We start from the raw sequence: 24,561 nt of genomic DNA, 5'->3' as shown, positions 1-24,561 counted from the left end.
TAAATATTTCTTTTTAATTTGTTGCAATAAAGTATAATTGTACTTTGCTTGTATATAAATAATAAAATAGATACGTATAACAATTAATTTATTGGAATAAATACATTCAATCAACAATTTTGATACCTAATTTACAATAACATAAATGCATTAGATAACTATTTTTTTTTTTCATTTAATATATTTTATACAATTTTACATTTATTAGTGACTAATCAATTAATATTAGTTTTGATTATGAATGAACAGACATTTCAAAAATACTGATTATAGGAATAGAAACACTACAATGACTTTTAACGTTAACATAAACAATATCACGGCCGTGATCCTCAATAGGGTAGGCAGGGCCACGTCACTCATCAAAAATGTATATTTAGCCTAAGAAATTTTGTAATGCACAGTGCACCAAGTTTTTTGTGGAAATAAACGTTAACAGCCTCCGTGGTCTAGTGGTTAGAGCGTTAGGCTCACGATCTGGAGATCCGGGTTCGATTCCCGATGGGGACATTGTCGAAATCACTTTGTGAGACTGTCCGTTGTTTGGTAAGGACTTTTCAGGCTTGAATCACCTGATTGTCCGAAAAAGTAAGATGATTCCATGCTTCGGAGGGCACGTTAAGCAAAAACACCTCCACGAACCCGCAGTGGAGCAGCGTGGTGGAGTATGCTCCATACCCCCTCCGGTTGATTGAGGGGAGGCCTGTGCCCAGCAGTGGGACGTATATAGGCTGTTTATGTGATTGTAAGCTGTACTGTTAACACGAGAACGTTTGGTACAATGCCAAGTAAACCAACCATTCAGCATAAAAAAAACAATAAATAATATTTGTTATGACATTTTAAGTTAGGTAGGTTAATTCATTTAAGGAGATTATCTCTATGTACTAACCATGGTATAAGAAAACCAGGTATGCTCAAAAGTGACAGCTAACATTTCAAGGTTACCCCAGCTGACGTCGTCCCACCCTGTGTTGCCATTTCGTAAAAAATAAATTACCCACGACCAATGTTTTTTATTTACTTTACAAGGAAATTTTGAACTTTTAGTAAAAGATTTACTTAATGATTTTTGTATATGTGACAAGTAATAGTAATTAAATACATTAGTCAGTAATTCACTTAATTTTCAAAAATAAAATTTACGTCCTAGGAATGTTGGAGATACCAATTTAATGGTAACACTTACGTCATCAAAGGGCTAGCAATGGCGGCTTAAAATGGCCACATCGAATCAATTCATCTAAGATAGCAATATTGCTATTTGACAGTTGATTGCATTGCGCAATTGCTTTTATATGCGCAAATGTCAAATTGCAATATTGCTTTTTTAGATGAATTGCTTTGATATGGCCATTTTAATCCCCCTGGCCTTCTTAAACCATGGTACTAACTACTAACCATTGATATAAAGCGCGTCGCAGTAAATATATAGAATATTAGTGCAACAATATGATTTATATACTTTTAAATGGTGTAATACCCACTAGTGTTGCCCGATAATCGACTGTATAAATAATCGATTATTTTCTAACCCCTAAATAATCTAAATATGGATACGCCTATCGATTAAATCGATATTGGAAGTTCAACAATTATATCGATTATTATCTAATAATTGTTAGAGATATAATCGGTTATATAAATCGATACTATCGATAGGCCTACCGATATCGATTGTAAAGTAGTTGCAATGCTATCAATTATTTCAATATTGTCATGATTTAAAAAAATAAGTAACTTAACTATTCGTTCAAAATAAGTGTCTTTATAGTCTTCTTGAAAAATGGCAACACAGAACGTTGATTTCGACTGTTTCCTGGCGGTGTATTTCTCGACCAATCACAGTCGACCATTTTATTTTGGCTTTGGTGGGGCGAAAGGAGGGGAGCTTCAATCGGTCAGGTAGTCAGTCAGTTGGAGTTAGCCAGCAGTACCATCAAGTCGTTAGCTAAGTCTAATCAGTGCCAAGTGGTGAAATTAACAGATAATACAAAGTGTATTGAGTTTTCTTTATGAAAATATAATCGATTCTCGGGCAACATAGTGTCTAGCGTATGGTAACGTCTATAACTAAGCACCCCTAGCTTCACCCCACACCTCGTCTAACCCCTAAACGTTGAACCTGGTCTCGGAGCCATCGGCCAGCATGAGGGTGACGGTCCTCGAGTTGGTCCACACGAGCCGCGCCAGCCGGGCCGGGTTCAACCGCGCCACATCTGCCATTGGGGCTGTGCTGTAGCACTTCACGCAGCGCGTCTGAGCCGCGCCCAGCCCGAACATACCTGCGGGAGAGAAATATTATTTACTATACAGGGTGTTACTGACATTGTAACGAATACTCAGGGGGATGATTCAGACCATAATTCTGAGTTAATATCAAGTGGAATTTTCCGTCGTTTTTATGTATTTTTTATTTGTTATTTTTTTTAATTATTTTCGCATAAGTATCGAACGGAAAATAATAAAAAAAAACACTAAACTTTTCATACATTTTCCCACAGGAAAATCCACTTGATATCAACTAAGAATCATGGTCTGAATCATCCCCCTGAGTATTCGTTACGACGTCACTAACACCCTGTATAATATAAAAAATTAGCGCTATAGGCCATATCTCCACTTTTTTTTCACATTTATTTTTTAATAAGATGATCTGTGCTTCGGAAGGCACGATAAGACGTTGGTCCCGGTTACTGCTTACTAATGTAAGTAAATCGTTACACGAGCCATGTCAGGGGCCTTTGGCGGCTCTATAGTAACCCTGACACCAGGGTTGATGGGGTTGGTAATTCAGCTCACAACCCACACGATAGAAGAAGATGATGATGACTTACCGGCAGTACTCTGCCAGAAGGACAGGCGGTTGTCAGCCGTGGCGTAGCTGACGAGGTACCTTCCGTCGGGGCTGAAGGCGCACGCGGTGACGGGCCCGCTGTGCGCCGTCAGCGACTGGCAGCGACCGGCGCGCAGCTCGTACATGGCCAGCTGGCCCGTGTGGCTGCCCACTGCGGACACGGAAACCAGAATCAGAATCAGGAATCAGAAATCAGAATCAGAAATCGGAATCAGATATCAGAATCAGAAATCAAAATCAGAAATCAGAATCAGGAATTAGAATCAGAATCAGAAATCAGAATCATTTAATCAACATAACATAACAAATACTTTATTGCACAAACAGGAAAAAACAAAATACAAAACAAAAGAGAAATGGAATGAGTACAAGAGGCAGCCAACCAACAAGTCAACGAAATTATCATGGATAAACTTGTTGAAGGTCAATGTAACATACATTGTTTAAGTTTACGCGGTTACTATCATAATTAAAACACATAATAACGGGTTCTTACCGCGTTTAAAGTAGGGACATGAGACTCCCGAAAACGGTAAGAACCCGTCCGTTTAATTTACGTCATTTCGCATGGTGTTATGGCTGAGGAGAAGAAATGACAAGAAACTGCAACAGCAACACATCTTTTAAAAACCAATGAGGGTATACATTACAAGTTATTATAACTAGAGGAACACATTTAATACCAGACATTTACACAACCTCGGCTTTACGAAGTTAAAGTATATTTTTTTTATTTATTTATTCATTTATTACATTTGCAACATAACAAATCCATACCGTTACAAACAAGTTTCCACATAATATATAAAACACATAAAATAAAACATATTATATAACAGAACTAACAGGCATTAGTGGTTCAAATAGTCATAGTCATTTATTGATAATAATAATTACACGTCACAGATATTACAAAATTCAATGAAATTAAATATTACTACGGAATTCAATTACATTAAAATATATTATCAATTACAGGTCGTCAAAACTATAGAATGCCTGCTCAATAAGCCATTTTTTCAGTTTAAGTTCAAATATAGTGCAATGCTTTGCTTGTGTGATATGGTCAGGCAGTTTGTTGTACACTCCCGGGGCCATGACATGCACAGTTTTCGCGCTCCTCCGGAGCCTATGAGGCACCCTGTCGAGTATATGCGTGTGCCGAGCATCGTGTCCTCGTCTGTCACCTCTGCAACTGTACAACTCTCTATTGTTGTACGCATAAAGAGCAGTCTGGTATATTAGTAAGCACGGAAACGTCATTATTTTAAATTTTATAAAGTAAGGACGCGCAGACACATCGCTACGAATACGCGCGATAATACGCACGGCTCGTTTTTTTAAACGAAAAGCACGTACTGTCCACAATACTGTCCTACTGTCACGCATCACACACTCAATCGTACTCGCAAACAAGTCGCAATTTGGCGCCGTATCGAGGACGGAGTTCAGCAAGTCAAGAGCGCGGAGTACCGGCGAATGGCGGTGAGCCTGCGTCCGCGCGTGAGGCCGCACCAGCAACTCATGACGCCGAGCGCGCAGGTAAGTGTCCGGTACAAACAGTTGCACCAGCTGCTGCACTAAGTAAGTGCTATTCACTTTTGTTAAGTACCTTCCTGTTTACTGGGTTGTCTGCTTGGTGAAATCAATAATAACTCCAAAATAAGTCTTCAACACGATTATAATCAATTCTTAATATTACAAACAATGGTTTCAACGGACACTGGATGGCAACTGGCCACGTAGGGAACTAGCGGGGAGAGGCGCGCGGGCGCGGGTTGCAGTGCGCAGGCGCGGTACGGCGGCGTGTGCGACGACGGTAAGTATATACTTTATAACTTTAGCTATGTATATTTTGTTCTTTACTAATTTTAATCTTTTTCTTTTCAGGTTTTTTCTTTCTTACAGGTATTTTCTTCTCCTGTGTTAACAACTTTGTAGCGTACAATGTTTACTACGAATTTGACCAGGGTTAAATATCTACGCAGCTGCAAAGAGTCAAAACCCAGACATCCCTTAATCCCTGAATTATCAAAATTATCCCATCCCTGAATTAGTAGGTGTCTGCAGGAATCAGGGCCATTAGTTAGTTTGCCATCGACACGATAAGAAGACGAAAACCGACACCCGCAACATCGGTTTCTTGTCTCTTCCGAAATTCCTGTAATCACACGAAAAAAAAAATGGTAGCTTACCAGCAATCCTCCTGGTGGCCGGGCAATGAGACACCTGGTTGTACCGGCAGATGGCCGGGAACACCTCATTCAGCCCCTTGCTCTTCAGGTGCGACTGGTCCACGCAGTGCAGGATTATGTCCATCACCTGCACATGAAACACATAAACTGCCTATATACGTCCCACTGCTGGGCACAGGCCTCCCCTCAATCAACCGGAGGGGGTATGGAGCATACTCCACCACGCTGCTCCAATGCGGGTTGGTGGAGGTGTTTTTACGGCTAATAGCCGGGACCAACGGCTTAACGTGCCTTCCGAAGCACGGAATCATCTTACTTTTTCGGACAATCAGGTGATTCAAGCCTGAAAAGTCCTTACCAAACAAAGGACAGTCTCACAAAGTGATTTCGACAATGTCCCCATCGGGAATCGAACCCGGACCTCCAGATCGTGAGCCTAACGCTCTAACCACTAGACCACGGAGGCTGTTAAATTGCAATATTGCTTTCTTAAATGAATTGCTTCGATGTGGCCATTTGAACTCTTCTGGTGTTGTTATGCCATGGGTTACAGATAGTGGCGCTGACCTCGACCAGCAGCTCGGCCACCTCGTTGTGCATGCGGTCGATGAGCAGCTCCACCCCGCGCAGCACCTCCGCCCGCCCCCGCTGCAGCGCGTGCAGCCCGCCCCCTCCCCCGCCGCCCGCGCCCCCCGCCGCGCCGCCCGCCGCCAGCGCCGCGCAGCGCGCCACCTCGCGGGCCATGGTCGTGATGAACGCCGCCGGCCTGCGGGCAGATTACACTGTCTAAGCGACCGGGCAGCCCATAACACTACGTATACGGGTCGTTCTTCTTTTTTATCGACAATGATCTGTCTTACGTACTGCTTTTAATAAATTATGTTTTAGAATTTTATTTCATGTTTCCATTGTCCAAAAATATAGTTATCTTATTATACTCAAAATACAAGCAAAATACTAATCGGTCCCTCAATTAGTTATTAACGTAGCTTCATTGTTTTTCACAAAATTTTGTGACAGAGTGGTATATTGAAATGCTGTCTCTGATGAAAAGGGCCACTCTGTCACAATATTTTTTGGAATGCGCCTGCAAAGAAAAGTATGTTACCTAGATAAAGAGAACCACTAAATAGTCCTTTACGGACAGATCTTTATATGATGTTTTAAAATATTTATTGCCGTTATAATTTTAAAGATGTTAAGTCCGATTAATTGGGAAAATGTCTTTTTATTGTCGATAAAAAAGAAGAACGACCCATACAGCGACCGCTCCCCGCTCCCCACCAGCGACCGAGCTAGGTTCACCCCCCCTCGGTCTTACTTTAGTCATACAACGGTGCTAATTCCTGTAAATACCATCTAATTTTATTTTAAGTTATATCTGTCATTTTCTTATCCGCCGAAAAGGAAAGGGACGGGTAATCGACAAGCATAAAATTTATGGAACACACGTCAATTTTAAGCACAGATCTAAACCAGCCGTCTAAAAATTGTACATCCGTCAATAACCCGACACTGTTAAGTAGACAGCACGTCAAACGGATTGCATACCAGCGACGTACCTTTTGATTCGCCCGGGTTATTCATTCATTTACTCATTCTTCCTGAAATGAAGAGCTGTGAATCATCCGTCCCTTTCCTTTTCGACGGATATGAAAATGACGGATATAACTTAAAATAAAATTAGGCGGTGTCTGCAGGAATCGGGGCCAATAAGGAGTAATACTACGTATAGAACTGCAACTCTACATCCCCCACCAGCGACTGAGCTAGGTTTACCTCACCCCCTCGGTCTTACTTTAGTCACACTATACAAATACACTTTATTGCACCAAAACTACAAGGAACTACAAATACGTAAACTACAAGGTAGGTATACTATAAGGAATAATACTAAATATAGAACAGCACCCCCCACCAGCGGCTTAGCTAAGTTTACCTCACCCCCTCGGTCTTACTTTAGTCATACAACGGTGCTAATTCCTGCAGACACCATCAAATTTTTCTTGAATTGCCTTTGAACACAAATGTGCGTGTACGATAACGCCAATAAATTGTATCTGTGTAAAATCTAAGAGGTAAAATATTTGAAAGAATTAATCGACCCTAGTGGATCGGATAGCGATAAGCGCTGATTGAGGGAAATCGTCGACCACGCGTGCGGGGTCGGTATCGGGGTCCTGAAGTGTTTGGTGTCGCGAGCTGATTGGCTGCCTCTATGGCTAGAGTAATCGGGTCGTCGGGAATCATACCTGGCAGTAGCAATGAGGGTGAGCGCATGTCTCGCTGTGCGGCAGGAGTCAGCCTGCGGAGACAGCGGCAGCCCGTATGTCATTGACGGCACCAGCTTGTCAGCGTCCGAGCACATTTCCAGCAGGCCTGGGGGCAGAACCAAGACAATATATAAAGTATTTGTGACACACACACGCACAAATTCACGCCCCCAATCCCTAATGGGGTGGGCAGAGCCACAAGTAATCAAAGACAACTTGCAGCCACTGCTGATACGATGTCGTAAGCTGGATATGATGAACCTTATGGTGGTAAGGGATCAGCCTATCGCCCATAACATTAGTCCATCATGTTAGAGGACACAATCCCTCTGTCGGTTTTTACGACATGCTCGGGAAGACAAGCAGCTGAACGTTTTCTATGTTAGTGACACCGTAACGAATACTGAGGGGGATGATTCAGATCATGATTCTGAGTTCGCAAAAGTATGGAGCTGAAAGTAATGAAAACATTAAAAATTTCATGAATTTTCCGATAGGAAAATCCACTTGATATCAACTCAGAATCATGGTCTGGTCATACGTACTCATATGGGTACCTATACGTACTTGTACGGGGTGTAAGTGGCATCGTAACAAATACTGATAGAGGTGATTCAGCTCATTATCCCGAGTTAATATCAAGTGGAAATTTCCATCGCAAAAGTATAAAATTGAAAATAATTAAAAAAACCCCCAAAACATACATAAATTTTGCGACCGAAAATTCCACTTAATATTAACTCAGAATCATGGTCTGAATCATCCCCCTCAGTGTTCGTTACAATGTCACTAACACCCTGTATACCTGAGCACGTGAACCGAGAGGTTTGACTGCACTAGTATGAGCAATATCATGTATCCACTTTAGAACCCTGTCGCACTATCATATTTGATATTTAAAATGAGACTTACGGTTTAAATTGTCAAAAAAATTATGTGACATGGTTTCAAAGTGTATACATATTACTACTCGTGACCGTACACTGGATTAAGACACTTATTATGCCTAATTCTGGTGTCTACGAAAAAGAAATTTCTGTGAAAGACCTGTGAAATGTTTTTGTGATATGTCCCACGGGGACTGGGGAACCCGGGACCTCCGGATCGTGAGCCCAACGCTCAACCACTGGACTACGGAGGCCTTTGTCTCAACCATTGGAACAAAGATGTGTCTGTCTTCACATAGATGTGTGTGTGTTCACAGAGATGTGTCTGTCTTCACAGAGATGTATCTGTGTTCACAGAGATGTGTGTGTGTGTTCACAGAGAAGTGTCGGTCTTCACAGAGATGTATCTGTCTTCACAGAGATGTGTGTGTGTGTTCACAAAGATGTGTGTGTGTGTGTTGCGTTGTGTGTTGGCTCCTGTCAAGTAGTTAATGCCATTTGCGGCAAATCTAAAATAGGTCATGTAAAAAAAAAGATGATCTCATCAATGAAAGTGTCACGAACCCAAGAGCACGTGGCTGACGTCGAGGTAGGGCTCCCAGACGGTGAACCCGCGGCCCAGCAGGTCCACGGCGGCGCGCCGCAGCGGCGTGTGCGGCGGCAAGCGCGGGGAGGGCGGGGACAGCAGCAGGTGCGTCAGCGCCAGCGCAGTCAGCCGCGCCAGGTTGTTGGACGAGGACAGCGTGAACCCTGGGGGGGGGGGGGGGGGAATTGTTTTATAGCACTCATTCAGGCACACTTAAAGAGAAAAAAAAACTGACTCGAACGGAACTTGAACTAATTTATTTATAAAAAATCTAAAAATAACACATACATACATACACAAACTCACTCCTATTTCCCACCGGGGTAAGCGGAGACTATAGAATTCCATTTGCTTCGATCCTGACACACTTCTCTTGCTTCCCCCACATTCATCAATCGCTTCATACACGCACGCCGGTTCAGAGTAGATCGTATTGAACCTTTTCTAAGGACATCTCCAATTTGGTCATCGTAAGTCCTTCTTGGTCTTCTAAAAACAATGCTAATTAAAAAGAGCTATTATACTGTAGACGAATTTTTGAATGATAAGTTTTAATTTTAATACACACTTCCTGTCTTCCCTTCAACGTTGCTGTGCCCTACAGGGTCCATGTTATAGATCCTATGCCTATGTAACACCCCATTGTACTACATGGAATGAAATAAATAATTGAGAATTGAACCCAGAGCTCTTGTCCAACTGTTTTTGTTAAGGTCCCGTCTGAGACCGAATTTTCCTTATATTTTTCTTTCTTCGGTAGATTTTTTTTTCTATTTAACTTAGATAGAATCATTTATTCAACGTCATTATCATGGATAAACTTTTTGAGGTCAATGTAACATTTTTGAAATTACGTCATTTCGCAAGGCGTTATGGCTGAGGAGAAGAAATGACAAGAAACTGCAACAGCAACACATCTTTAAAATCAATGAGGGTATACATTATTAAGTTATTTAATAACTAGAGGAACATACAAGTATATAACTTATTTATGAATATTAATAATTAAAAACAATAATTAGTCCTACATTTTCAGTGTCTTTTTCATACAAATTCCACAGTAATTTCATGTTATGTTTTGTAAAAAGTACCTAACTGATTTGACTTGTTTTTTATTGATTATATAACACAACATAACAAATAAATACTTACATAAGAAAGAAAACACTGATTATTTATTAGGATATAAAAAAATACGCTCAAAAAATAATCAAATGAAGCAGTAAAAAGTAAATACAGCAACCCACCAACCGTAGTGGAGCAGCGTGGTGGAGTATGCTCCATACCCCCTCTGGTTGGTTGAGGGGAGGCCTGTGCCCAGCAGTGGGACATATATAGGCTATTTATGTTATGTTTTTGTATATAGCAACCCAACTTCCATAATCCCTTCCTTTTTTCTTCTTTCCTTATTTGCTTAGCGTTTTTTGCCTTTTGAGGCGAAGATGGGAGCCATCGGTACGGCAATGCAGGACGGAAGGGGCAAGTCACAGGGACTGTGACCTGGAACCTGACAGAGGGCAGCAGTAACTGTCAGTACTATTCAGAGGCGGAGGACAGGAGCCCTAGTACGGCTTTGAAATAGACTACTCTGGGCGCCATCCCACTCGCGTAAGACAGAGTACTGCGGAAGGCAAGAGGGAAACCACTGCCCTATTTTGCCCTAAAAAAGTAGCATGGAAAATGCTGCACCGACAAGAGCGTGGCTCTTAAATTGATGATGATGAACCCACCTTCAACGACAGAGCTCTTGCGACTATCTCCGTCCTTTCTCCTCTTGTTGCCCGCAGCGCCTGTAGAGAGAGAAAGCTATAGCGAGCGCAAATCATATGCGAAGAGGCAATGAGTTTAGCTTAAACATGAAAGCATTTTTTTAATTCAGTAAAAAATTATAAAAGATTGATGAAAATTTAAGTTAATAGAAAAAACATTTAGAACAAAAACGAATGTATAATACTTGATGTGTGGTAAGGTCACGAGCATTAATATGTATACACTTTGGTACCATGTCACATTAACGTTTTTGACAAATGGAACTGTAACTCTCATTTCCCCGATACTGACCCCGCCGGCGTGGTCGACGATTTCCCTCATTCAGTGCTTATCGCTATCGACCCACTAGGGTCGATTAATTCTTTCAAATATTTTTCCTCTCAGACGACGCCCTGTGCCGAGGTTCGCGCCCAACTGGGCACCCTCAGGCCTGTTGTCTTAAACGTTGTACCGGGTGAGAGCCTTCAGCGCTTCCCATTTGTCCGGCCAAGTAGTTAATGCCATCTGCGGCAAATCTACAATAAGTCACGTCAAAAAAAAATGTAACTCTCATTTAAATGTCAAATATGTTAGTGCGACAGAGTCCTAAAGTGGGTACATTATATTGCTCATGACTGTACAACGGCTTGTTACTCAAACGGAGAGCGCCGGTTCGGATCCCGGTACTGGACTTGCACCAATGAGTTATTAATTTATCTCAAGTGCAGTTTTCACTAACACAGTTGGCTCGACCATTATAGACGGCGATACGGCTCACCTATCGCATTGGTCTAACAGAAAGCTCGGTGAGGTGTGGGTACTTAGTTAAGTTAGTTCACCTTGCGATGGATGTAGCTCTGACTACCCCAATTGGGATATAGTCGTGAGCTTAAGTATGTCTTTCAAATAGAATCTAGAGGATGAAATAAGAATAAAAAAAGAGGTCTTAAATTTTATACATTGTTTTAAGTTTACGCGGTTATTGGTGCTAATTCCTGTAAATACCATCTAATTTTATTTTAAGTTATATCTGTCATTTTCTTATCCGCCGAAAAGGAAAGGGACGGGTAATCGACAAGCATAAAATTTATGGAACACACGTCAATTTTAAGCACAAATCTAAACCGACCGTCTAAAAATTTTACATCCGTCAATAACCCGACACAGTTAAGTAGACAGCACGTCAAACGGATTGCATACCAGCGACGTACCTTTTGATTCGCCCGGGTTATTCATTCATTTACTCATTCTTCCTTAAATTAAGAGCTGTGAATCATCCGTCCCTTTCCTTTTCGAAGGATATGAAAATGACGGATATAACTTAAAATAAAATTAGGCGGTGTCTGCAGGAATCGGGGCCATTATCATAATTAAAACACATAATAACGGGTTCTTACCGCGTTTAAATGGGGATATGAGACTCCCGATATTTCGACACTGTTGCAAGTGCCATGATCACGGGACGACTGATAAGATTGGAGTGGAGTAGGTAGATCCATAATTTTCTACGGGCAGATATCTGTCTACCCTCTTTCTTTGCCGCTTGTTTATGTATTTGACATCGGAATGTTCGGAACCATCTGAACTCGCACCAAACTCACTACGACAAACCGCACTCACTGTGTCTGTGTCTTAAATTTCGTGCCAGTTGAAAGCCCTCAGCGCTCCCCATTTGTCCGGCCAAGTAGTTAATGCCATCTAGTCACTCAAAAAAAGAAAAAAAAGGTGTAAAAAAAACCTTCGCTAGTGATGTCCTGTCCGAACTCAGCGCCGATCACCCCTAACAGCACTACCGCCGTCGTCTGTTTGCGTTTCAGCTCCGCTATCGAAGAGGGAGCGCGCACTATCTCTTCTTCTTCTTCTTCAAACTCTTCTTCTTGCTGGAAGACAGGAGTTCCAATATACACGAAGGTACGGTCACGAGTACTAATATGTACATATCGTGGCCAGATCTTAGAATTGATCATTTCATGATGTGTTCGAAATAGAATGATCACACGTTGTTCTTTTAATTAATTCCGATTCCATTGTACCGTGACACTCGTTACTCACATAATTTCGAAATGAATTAATAAGTTTAATATGGTGGTAATGATTTATTTTAAACAGATGTTACAGGGTTATCTCGAAGAGAAAGAATGAAGAAAATATTTAGATACAGAATAACAATCCGCTGCCATTAACGGCGCGAGAGCGAGAGAGAGAGAGAGTGAGTGTGTGAGCGAAAAGGCATGAGGGGCCGTGCATTTGATCGCTGTTAATTTTTTTTGTTTCAAACGCTATACAGCCTCGTTACATAAGTAAATAAAAGACTGCGGAATGGTAGCGAAATGTGGGTAGTTTGCCACTAAAAATAATCGCGTCGAAATTGCGGCGTGCTCGCCGTGATCTCGCTGAAAAATCGCCGGACAAATCGCTAGTGCGAACAGGCCTTAAGTGGACCCTGTAAATAACGGGATAACGCTATGAAGATGATGATGAAATAAGCACAATAAGTGGCCTTGTTTTAAGTTTACGCGGTTATTATCATAATTAAAACACGTAATAACGGGTTCTTACCGCGTTTAAATCAGGGATATCAGACTCCTGATATTTGGACACTGTTGCAAGTGCCATGATCACGGGATGACTGATGAGATTGGAGTGGAGTAGGCAGATCTATATTTTTCTACGAAACCTACCTACCTACTCCACTCCAATCTCATCAGTCATCCCGAATTAGAATGAATGGATGAATGTGCGTGATGAATGATGTGTGAAAATTAAATATGTTTTTATATTGTTTACACCTTAGTTTCATATGTTTAATTATATTATTGTTTATATTTAAAGTTTCACGGCGCATTGGCGCCTCTGCACTGTAAAGTCGTGAAATGTAAATAAATAAATAAATAAGTAGTCTTGTTGCTAAACATCAATTTCTGCCAGGCAACCCGCTGTGCGCCCACCTGTGCAGTGACCTTCTCCACGGGCTGCTGTTTCCCGTGAGGGTTGATGCTCTCCGTGTGGGTGTACAGAGGGAGGTACTGCGCCCAGCTGTCCACCAGCGCCTTGCGACCCTTCGGGCCCAATCTGACAACAGAAGAGATACATACATAACATAACATAAACAGCCTATATACGTCCCACTGCTGGGCACAGGCCTCCCCTCAATCAACCGGGGGGGGGTATGGAGCACACTCGTACCACGCTGCTCCAATGCGGGTTGGTGGAGGTGTATTTACGGCTAATAGCCGGGACCAACGGCTTAACGTGCCCTCCGAAGCACGGAATCATCTTACTTTTTTGGACTATCAGGTGATTCAAGCCTGAAAAGTCCTTACCTAACAAAGGACTGTCTCACAAAGTGATTTCGACAATGTCCCCATCGGGAATCGAACCCGGACCTCCAGATCGTGAGCCTAACGCTCTAACCAATAGACCACGGAGGCTGTTAACGTTTATTTCCACAAAAATCTTGGTGCACAGTGCATTACAAAAATTCCTAGGCTAAATATACATTTTTAAGTATATTTCATAAGCCTCTGCAGCCGAACTAGGTGAAACCTGTATCTCAATCAATGTATACGTTTTTACAATAAGATTCCCATTGACATTCAGAATTTGCCTTTTCACTGTTTTAAGACAGTAGTTAAACAAACATACATACATACATAAACTCACGCCCGTTATCCCTAATGGGGCGGGCAGAGCCACAAGTAATCAAAGACAACTCGCAGCCACTGTTGATACGATGTCTTAAGCTGGATATGATGAACCTTATGGTGATAAGGGATCAGCCTATCGCCCATAACATTAGTCCATCATGTTAGAGAACACAATCCCTCTGTCGGGTTTATAGTTAAACAAAAACTTTACAAAAAAGGTTATTATAAAGTTAGTGATTATTTAGAAGATATGAATGCATGGGATTAACTGTCTGAGAACTGATATTAGGCAGGTAAATTACTCAATTGTATAAAAATATTTTATGTTTTTTTTTTTAAAGAACGTCTAGGGCCCTGTGCCGAGGTTTTTCTTGCAGCTTCTTTTCCCCGGCTGTGTGTGTGTGTGTGCATGTCTACGGAGTTGCTGTATCTCACCTGCCCAGCTCAGCAAGCAGCAGCGCTTGTGAAGCATCCCTGACTTCCAAGCAGTGGTGCTGCCAGCGCCGAGCTAGCATCTCCACTTGAGGACGTTTGAAGCTCTTAGCACCTGACAACATAACATAACAGTCTTACTTGACAACTTCATCATCAGCCCATTAACGTCCCCACTGCTGGGGCACGGGCCTTCCCTATGGATGGATAGGGAGATCGGGCCTTAAACCATCACGCGGGCCCAGTGCGGATTGATGGTTATTAACGACTGCCAATGCAGCCGGGACCAACGGCTTAACGTGCCTTCCGAAGCACGGAGGAGCTCGAGATGAAACTTTTTTTTGTGGTCACCCATCCTATGACCGGCCTTTGCGAAAGTTGCTTAACTTCAACAATCGCAGACCGAGCGCGTTTACCGCTGCGCCACCGAGCTCCTCAAGGGTAACTATGTACGAATATTAACGCATATTTATGGAACACGACGTTCGTGCCTCACCCAACAGGGTCCACATAATACCAGCGTCGTGGTTACGGCGTCTTTTTTTTTTTTTTATTAGGTTTACCAACAGTTACAACATTATTACTACGCTTATTCAACAAACATAGGTGTCATTCTAAATGCGTAACCAATTAAAGGTAAACACAGCTAACAATTTGTATAAACTTATCAAGCTAAAAGTAACGTGTGTGTGTGTGTGTGTGTGCGTGTGCTACAATAAGTATATATATGTATATAGTATATGAACATAGATATATATACGATATAATATACATAAATATCAGCCGCCTTAAAATCTGAACCCTGTTGATCCTGCATTAAATGATTGGAATACTTGCGACTTTAGCCCAGATTTACTAATAGAAAATAAGTCGATATCTGTGAACTGATTGTTGTAGGTTAAAATCATTCGACTAATAACGGAATTTTTTCCTTCTTGTGCTGAGTGAGGCCCTTTTATCTCAGGACGTCCACCACCACCTTACGATCAGCATTAATATGTATACACTTTGGTACCATGTCACATTAACCTTTTTGACAAATTGAACTGTAAGTCTCACTAAATGTCAACTATGTTAGTGCGACAGAGTCCTAAAGTGGGTACATTATATTGCTCATGACTGAACACCCTCTATGCTTTTTGTACCTAATTGTTCTGTGAAAAATTTGTTATTGTCTTTGTGTGTGGCGTCCTTTTATAATAAACATTTTCTATTCTATTTAAAAGAAGATGTTCATACCAGCGGCGACGACCTTGTCAGGGAGCAGCACGCAGTGCAGGGTCGCCAGGAGCGACCAGCCCTGCTTGATGTGGGCCTGCTGCGCGGCCAGCTGCTCCTCACGCTCCTCATCACCAGCCCAGGAGGTAGAGCTGCGTGTCGAGGGCCTGATGTGAAAGGAAGTCATTGTTATTCTGTTGGATATATCAAATCCAAAAGTCCAGGAGCACTCTAAACCGGCGAGCATGCTTGGAGTCTTTGAAGAGAGTGGAAGCAGCGAAGGTGTCTCAGATTAAGTAAATTAAATTCATCTTTTTTGGGGTTATGTATACGTTTTTACAATAAAATACCAGATAATATTTTAAATTTGTCAGAAAATAAATTTAAAGCTCATGTGAAGCTTACTTTATGTAAAAAAGCTTATTATAAGATTAATGACTACCTAAATGATAAAAATGTCTGGTATTGAATGTGTTTTTTTCTAGTTATTAAATAACTTGTAATGTATATCCTCATTGGTTTTTAAAAGATATGTTGCTGTTGCAGTTTCTTGTCATTTCTTCTCCTCAGCCATAACACCTTGCGAAAAGACGTAAATTCAAAAATGTTACATTGACCTTCAACAAGTTTATCCATGATAATTACGTTGAATAAATGATTCTGATTTCTGATCGAAGTGGAATTAAATGGTCTCTGCCAACCACAACGGATATGTATGTAGGAAAGTGAGAATGCTATGAATGGGAATTTGATTGTTTATGGTGTGAAAGGAGGATGGTTAATGAATGGGACGTCAGGCAGTTTCAAAAAGTAAGAGAGTCAAAGGGGAGTCTTTAGTGCGATGTCGGTCAGGTGAGGGGATTTTGGTTTTAATATAAGATGGTGCAATGATTTGTGTGAAATATAAGGAGTAACCGACCGAAGACCGAGAAGGACTTACGATGACCAAATTGGAGATGTCCTTAGAAAAGGTTCAATACGATCTACTCTGAACCGGCGTGCGTGTATGAAGCGATTGATGAATGTGGAGGAAGCAAGAGAAGTGTGATCGTGATGTGAGAGTGGATCGAAGCAAATGGAATTCTATAGTCTCTGCTTACCCCGGTGGGAAATAGGCGTGAGTTTATGTATGTATAAGGAGTAAAGACATTTAAAATATCCCGTGTTATTTCTATATCCCACATGTATCTTGTAATTCATTTAAAAACTAATATTGCTTTTTTTATGAATACTCTTCTTCTCTTCTATCGTGTGGGTTGTGAGGTGGATGACCAACCTCATCAACCACCAGGGTTACTATTGAGCCGCCAAAGGCCCCTGACATGGCTCATGTAACGACTACTCACAACAGTAAATAGTAACCGGGACCAACGGCTTAATGTGCCTTCCGAAGTTTTCATCTTACTTTCGGACAATCAGGTGATCAGCCTGTAATGTCTTAAGCAAACTAGGGATCATGAAGAGAATTTTGTGATATGTCTCCGCCAGGATTCAAATTCTAGAGATGTAGCTTCGTTGTGGCATTTATAGATCCCCTACAATCAGCTATCTTCATCAGCTATGATGAAGAGCTCTTACCTGTGCAGCTTCCTTGCTAGTTCCTGCTCGGGCACGAAGCTGGCCTGGCTCATAGACATCAGGGTGTTGGCCAACGCCACAATGGCCAACAGGTGGTTGGTCGTTAAGGTAGTGCTCAGCTCCCAATGCAGCTTGGAGGTGAACAGTCTGGAAGGATAAAACCAGATTGAAAACCCGGAAAATGGGTTTCGGAGGTATGTGACCTAACCCGCATTAAGCTGGTTTCCCCTTCGGGTTGGAAGGTCAGGCAGGCAGTCGCTTCTGTAAAAAACCGGACCTGTCAAATCTACAGGTTAGGTAAGTAGACCCTGTGAAAACGGAATAACGAGGGAGATAATGGATGGTGATGGTAACGGAGGACCAGCTCACCTCCTGTCAAGAGAGTGATGTCAAAGAGATCTATCTGACACTACGTCCTACCTGGTGAGTTGCTCCTGCCTGAGCAGCTCCGGCGGCAGTCCCGGAGTGAGCAGCAGCTTGTCTCCAGGCGGCGGTACGTTGTCCAGCACCCCGCCCAGCCGGGTGGGCAGCTGCACCGACATGTGGCCGTGCCGGGAGACCACGCCGAAGCAAACTGGCACCTGGGGGATATCACGTTGCAAATATAGTTCTTCAATACACTCAATAGATGGCTCCCGACAAACATTGTTCAAATACTTCTTCAATAAGTTCCAATAGATGGCGCTACTTGTCTGATATAATCAAGTGTGTTTTTTTTTGTTTTTAATGACCTTAAAAAGAGGAAGAACGTAGCTCAGTATACGTAGAATTATTCCTTATGACTTAATTCATCTTACGATGGATGTACTTCTGACTACCACATTGGAACACTCATGAGCTTATGTTGTATAAACTGACCATGGGACGGAGGAGACCAAGCTTGGTCTCGCAGACACGGTCCAAGTCAGGGTCGAGGCCCCAGGCATGCAGCAGTGAGATAAGGATCTGCGCGATCTCCATCGTGTGAGGGGGCTCCGCTAGCGGCATGCCTCTTGGACGGGGCTTCTTGCTTTGCTGGTTAGCCTCATCTGCAAAAGAAAAATAAAAATACTTATAATCAATCCATCAAATATAATTCATTGTACAAAACTCTGTTGATGTGGTTTTGGTAAACGGATTTAGGCGAGGCGTTCGATCAAGTGAACCGCGCATTGCTACTAAATTATTAATTATATTAGGTTTTCAGCTCTATTTTTAATTAGCTCCATCCCTTTCCACATTCAAGATAGAAGTTTGACCTTCAACGTAAGCTTCGAAGCCAATTTATATTTTATATGTCTAACTTATCCTTATAAAAACAAAATGAGTATTCCTCAAGGCTCACACTTGGGGCCCTTGCTATTCAATGTATATGCAAGTGATATAGCTTGATATAGCGTGCTTAAAATGTTCTAAATGGGATTCTAAAATTAAGTAAAATAACAACTATTGTAAACCAACAAAGGTGCGGATCATTGTGTCTGCAGACTGTAGAGTCCTTTGTTGGTTTACCTTGGTTGGTTGGTTCTTTGTTGGTCTGCACTACTGCAGAGGGGGTTTAGGTTGGGGGTTTGTGGGTGCGAGTCCCACATAACTCAGTTGTTCGTGCGACTGGGTATGCATAAGGCATCTTCCCCTCTATAAAAAAATGTTGTAATTTTTTTTTTGACTTATTGTAGATTTGCCGCAGATGGCATTAACTACTTGGCCGGACAAATGGGGAGCGCTGAAGGCTCTCACCCGGTACAACGTTTAAGACAACAGGCCTGAGGGTGCCCAGTTGGGCGCGAACCTCGGGTCAGGGCGTCGTCTGAGAGGAAAAATATTTGAAAGAAAAAAATGTTGTAAATGTACAATTGAATTGCGTTAGTTAAAACTTTCATGTTTTAATTACAAAGCCTGTCAATCATTAATACTAGACAGAGAATTATTTAATTAAAAAGTCAGCGAGTAACCCAGTGGGGTGTCTTATAGATAACATTTACATGCAAGAAAAAGTGAATGTGTGGTCTTGATGGTCAAGTGGTAGATAACAGACATATAATCCACGCTTGTAAATCATATCAGGGTAGGCATAGCTAGTTATAGGACAATTTGTATACGCATCATTGTATTGATTTTTTGACGTGACTTAATTGTACATTGTTTTAAGTTTACGCCTGAGTTGATATCAAGTGGAATTTTCGGTCTCAAAATTCCACTTGATTAATTCATAATAATGAGCTGAATCACCCCCTGAATATTCGTTACGATGTCACTTTCGGGCAAATTTTATCGCTTTTTAAATGATTTTCAGTTCCATACTTTTGCGATGAAAAATTCCACTTGATAACCTACTCAGAATCATAGTCTGAATCATTCCTCAAAGATTTCGTTACGATGTCACTAACATCCTGTAGGTATATATGGAGTATCCGGAGTGTTAAGAGCCACGCTCTTACCGGTGTAGGTAGCATTCTCCATTCTTGTCTATCAAAGGCCAATTCTTTCACTTCCTTATAAGACACGACGTTCGCCTTCTCTTTAATCTGTTCCATGTAAGCTCTTGGGTCTTCCCCTTCCTCTCTTTCCTTGTAGCTTTCCTTCTATGATGTTTTTAATAAATTCGTCGTGTCTTATTAAGTGTCCAATCATCTTGCCTCTTCTGTCCTCAATAACTGTCAATAGTATAGGTATGCCGAGGCTAAAATTACTAAAGATAACTAACTGTATCTATCATCCATTTGTGTAAATTTGTTTAATATGTTGTGTGCAATAAAGTATATTTGATTTGATAAAAATAAGCGGCGGATAAGAAAATAACGGGTATAACTCAATTAGGAGGTGTCTGCAGGAATCGGGGCCATTGATAAAGGTAACAAAGCCAGTTACAAAATGATTTATCGATAATAATTGCTTCATAAAACAAACCCTACAGCAGAACTTAACAATACCTAGATCTAGCTAGAGTTTAGTCCAAGGTTAACATAATCTGGACCGCACCTAGTTCTGTGGTCATTGCATAATACTTATGTATATTGTATGTTTATTGTTTATGTATGTGTGTGTAAATATATGTGTTTATGTATTTATGTGTATATATGTCTGTGTATATTTATATATATTTTTATTTATGGTATTTTTCCTTTTTTTATTATTATTATTTTTTTACTTATGTTGGTATCATATGTTTATTGCACCATCCCGTGCTCCAATGCATAAACTTCTTTCACCCTAAGGTTGCTTGGCTGAAATTGGTGTTTAGCAATAAGGCCGCCTGTCGTGCTTATGTTTTTATTCGTATGTTTTTGTCCTTTGTATACATATGTCGTTGTGCAATAAAGTATTATTGATTGATTACTTCAGTGGCTGCACCAGGGAAATATTTAGGTTGAAAGATATGACATATATTTAGGTTGGTAGATATGTCTGCCCGTAGAAAATTATGGATCTACCTACTCTACTCCAATCTCATCAGTCATCCCGTGATCATGGCACTTGCAACAGTGTCGAAATATCGGGAGTCTCATATCCCTATTTTAAACGCGGTAAGAACCCGTTATTATGTGTTTTAAGAGGTACATTATGATGTCTTTCCGTCCACCCTGCTTGGGACACAGCGTGAAGTTGAACTAAGGACAGTGAGTAGATATCTTAATAGCAATCCAACCTACAATGCGTCATACAAACCAGATCTCAGATATGCATAGGAAGCGGTTAAGGCGTGGTTGACTGTCATTTATGTATGAATGTATGGTGTGTGAAGTTTGTATTCATGTATGTATAACTAAATGTATTGTTAACACCGTTACTAGCTTTTGTGGGCGTGTGACGTGTTGGTATTCAACACATGTTCTGACAAATGACAATCTAAACGTGGAAGGAAAGACAATTGGCTACTAATAGCAGTTTTCGGATAAGTATTAAACAAAAAATACAAACAAGTTCAAATTCAATTCAAATTCAAAAATATCTTTATTCAATAGGCAATATAAATTACAAAAAAAAGTAAAAAAAAAAAACATTTATTTCGGGTAGGTAATTTTAACCACAAATCTAAACCAACCGTCTAAAAAATTTACATCAGTCAATAACCCGACACAGTTAAGTGCGACGTGCGAGTTTTTTTTTTTTAATTTGAATTTATATTTAAAGTCGGTGAGGGTTTCTGATGTGTTATAGAAGGAGACGAAAAATTACAAAAAAAAAAATCGCCTATCACGTAATATTATGTACAGTGAGATTCAGTTAATGCTATTAATAATCTGTGGTAATGAGTAATTGAGTAGGCTGTTGTGGGCAGAACCGGTGTAGGACCGGAGTGAACAACTTTCCTTAAGTCCAAGGTTTAACATTTATGATAGGGACGAGAGAGACAATATCGATGCGCGGGAGTTGATGATTTTGAAACAATACAATGTAAAAACGGCACCATAGAGTAATAATCGTAGAGTGATGGCTCCGTGGTCCAGTGGTTGAGCGTTGGACTCACGATCCGGAGGCCCCGGGTTCGGATCCCGGTGGTTTAACATTTATGATAGTACGAGACAGAGAATATCGATGCGCGGGAGTTGGTGGTATTGTAACAAGACAATGTAAAAATGGCAACATGGAGTAATAATCGTAATGGCCTCCGTGGTCCAGGGGTTGAGCGTTGGCCCCAATGCCGGTTTTAACTCTACCAGCGCCCTGGGCGAGATTCCTACAGCGCCCTCCAACTGCATTTCAAACCCATAGGAAAAAAGAGAAAGCATATGTATAATGAATAAAATTAAAATACATAATTATTTAATATAAAAAATAACCAATTATTAGAAAAAAAAACTAATATAATTTGACTTTTCTGGCCTTTCTATCAGCTATCTTTTCAGCATCTCTTTTGCAGGTTGCGGCGCCCCTATTATCCGGCGCCCTGGTCAATCGCCCAACCGCGTCCTACCCCGATGGGAAATAGGCGTGAGTTTATGTGTGTATGTGTTATATATTGCATAAATATCGATATCGACAAACCTATCCTGCCTAGAATCCCATCATTATCGCATTCAACTTGTATTACGGAGATCCGGTGTGGGCAGGCATTTCACTGCAAATATCAAATATCATACAGTCGCCTTGAACACTTTAGTTACCTATCTGGGTAATGTAGACGACCCTGCTCAGACTGTGTCTTAGTCACTGTCCTGTGGTCAGTGATGCCAACTTAGCTACTTTATAAGGGCTTCTTCTTCTTTCGTGTGGATTGTGAGGTGGATTGCTGGTGTCAGGGTTATTACTGAGCCGCCATAGGCCCCTGACATGACTCATGTAACGACTACCTACTTACATCAGCAAATAATAACCGGGACCAACGGCTTAACGACCCTTCCGAAGCACGAATCATCTTACTTTATGGACAATCAGGTGATCAGCCTGTAATGTCCTAACTTATACCTAACAACCTCTACAGTCCAAATGCTTTGGCGGCTCAATAGCAACCTTGACACCAGGGTTGTTGAGGTTGGTAATCCACCTAACAACCCACACAATAGAAGAAGAGTTAGAATTAATAAAAAAGAAATGATTGTCAGAACTTAAATACATGCTTCAGAATTAAAAACAAAATAAAAATAACAATTTCACTCAAAATCATGGTCTGAATCATCCCCCTGAGTATTCGTTACGATGTCACTAACAGCCTGTATAATTAGTTTCATAACATTACACGCACTCCCAACCTTCCATACATGTTGAGCACGATATGACCTAACAATTGGCAAATTAAGATTTAGCCGATAATGCAAAGGTTAGTCCAATGCCGACATTAAAGATTCGATGCAAGATAATTACCCGCTGATTGTTGAGTGCGATGGACAGACAAGGTTTCATTGTTATTAGTAGATGAAATCATCTGTTTCATCGAGCTATGAGCCTTCCGGGATCACCATCACTAAAGAGCCACGCTCTTGTCGGTGCAGCATTCTCTATGCCACTTTTTTAGGGAAAATAGCGCAGTGGTTTCTCTCTTGCCTTCCGCAGTACTCTGTCTGACGCGAGTGGGATGGCGCCCAGAGTAGTCTATTTCAAAGCCGCACTAGGACTCCTGTCCTTCCGTCCTATATTTAGTAATAAACATAATTTATCTTTGACCTAGGATACTACCCAATTTTTCTATCGTGTGGGTTGTGAGGATTACCAACCCTATCTACCCTGGTGTCAGGGTTATTATTCAGCCGCCAAAGGCCCCTGACATGGCTCATGTAACGACTACATACATCACTAAGTAGTAGATAGATAGATAGATAGATAGAATCTTTATTTAGTAAACGGGGCCAACGGCCTAACGTGTTCCGAAGCACGGATCATCTTACTTTCGGACAATCAGGTGATCAGCCTGTAATGTCCTAACCAAACTAGGGATCACAAAGTGATTTTTGTGATATGTCCCCACCAGGATTCCGGATCGTGAGCCCAACGCTCAACCACTGGACCGAGGTCTGTTTTTTGACGTGACTTATTGTAGATTTGTCGCAGATGGCATTATCTACTTGGCCGGAAAAATGGGAAACGCTGAAGGCTCTCACCCGGTACAACGTTTAAGACAACAGGCTTGAGGGTGCCCAGTTGGGCGCGAACCGACCGAGGAGGTCGTTACCCATGAAATTAGAGGGTTAAACGAAGGCAACTCTGTTCAGAGCCATTTATAAGTTTTTGGTGAACGTAGCCTGGAAAAACCTTCATTGAAAACTAAACAGGCAGTTAGCACTTTCATAAACGCTAAGTTAAACTACTTCGCGGAACATGACGATGATAATCTGTACAGTTGCAGTGATTTTTTGGACCCGGGACCTCTGGATCGTGAGCACATCCCTCAACCACTGGACCACAGAGGCCGTGGAATCTATAATAAGTCACGTCAAAAAAAAAACTGCCGGGAACATTCTCGAGAACTGCACATCACAGTTTCTAATCTAATCTAATCTAGCCTACAAGATCCCACTGCTGGGCAAAGGCCTCACCTTCCTCTTTCCATTTTTCGCGGTCCTGTGCGTATTCCGGCCAGTCCCTCCGGCAAGCGTCCAAGTTATCACGCCATCTCTTTCGAGGTCTGCCAGGACGCCACACACATCTCATCACAGTTTCTATATCAATAATAGTTGTCTTTGCGTGCAGCTATTATGACTAATGTCACCGGTTCGCCCTTC

General features: G+C 41.4%; 1 protein-coding gene across 1 annotated transcript in view; it reads right to left on the bottom strand.

Moving 5' to 3' along the window:
- Positions 1–71: 71 nt before the first annotated feature.
- LOC126378284 (WD repeat-containing protein 7) overlaps positions 72–24,561 on the bottom strand; it is a 117,227-nt gene continuing 92,737 nt past the window's right edge. Inside the window, exons 21-34 of the mRNA XM_050026477.1 lie at positions 18,281–18,450; positions 17,843–18,003; positions 17,423–17,569; positions 15,866–16,011; positions 14,630–14,741; positions 13,496–13,619; positions 12,286–12,427; positions 10,529–10,588; positions 8,777–8,962; positions 7,305–7,431; positions 5,620–5,818; positions 5,053–5,179; positions 2,838–3,008; positions 72–2,285 (exon numbers count right to left, since the gene is read on the bottom strand). Of these exons, the coding sequence (XP_049882434.1) occupies positions 2,113–2,285; positions 2,838–3,008; positions 5,053–5,179; positions 5,620–5,818; positions 7,305–7,431; positions 8,777–8,962; positions 10,529–10,588; positions 12,286–12,427; positions 13,496–13,619; positions 14,630–14,741; positions 15,866–16,011; positions 17,423–17,569; positions 17,843–18,003; positions 18,281–18,450 (2,045 nt within the window). The 3' untranslated portion in view covers positions 72–2,112. The remainder of the gene's footprint in view (positions 2,286–2,837; positions 3,009–5,052; positions 5,180–5,619; positions 5,819–7,304; positions 7,432–8,776; positions 8,963–10,528; positions 10,589–12,285; positions 12,428–13,495; positions 13,620–14,629; positions 14,742–15,865; positions 16,012–17,422; positions 17,570–17,842; positions 18,004–18,280; positions 18,451–24,561) is intronic.

The sequence above is a fragment of the Pectinophora gossypiella genome, chromosome 26 (genome assembly GCF_024362695.1).
Source record: "Pectinophora gossypiella chromosome 26, ilPecGoss1.1, whole genome shotgun sequence".
Taxonomy (NCBI): Eukaryota; Metazoa; Arthropoda; class Insecta; order Lepidoptera; family Gelechiidae; genus Pectinophora; species Pectinophora gossypiella.
This window is presented reverse-complemented; position numbering and strand designations above follow the sequence as displayed.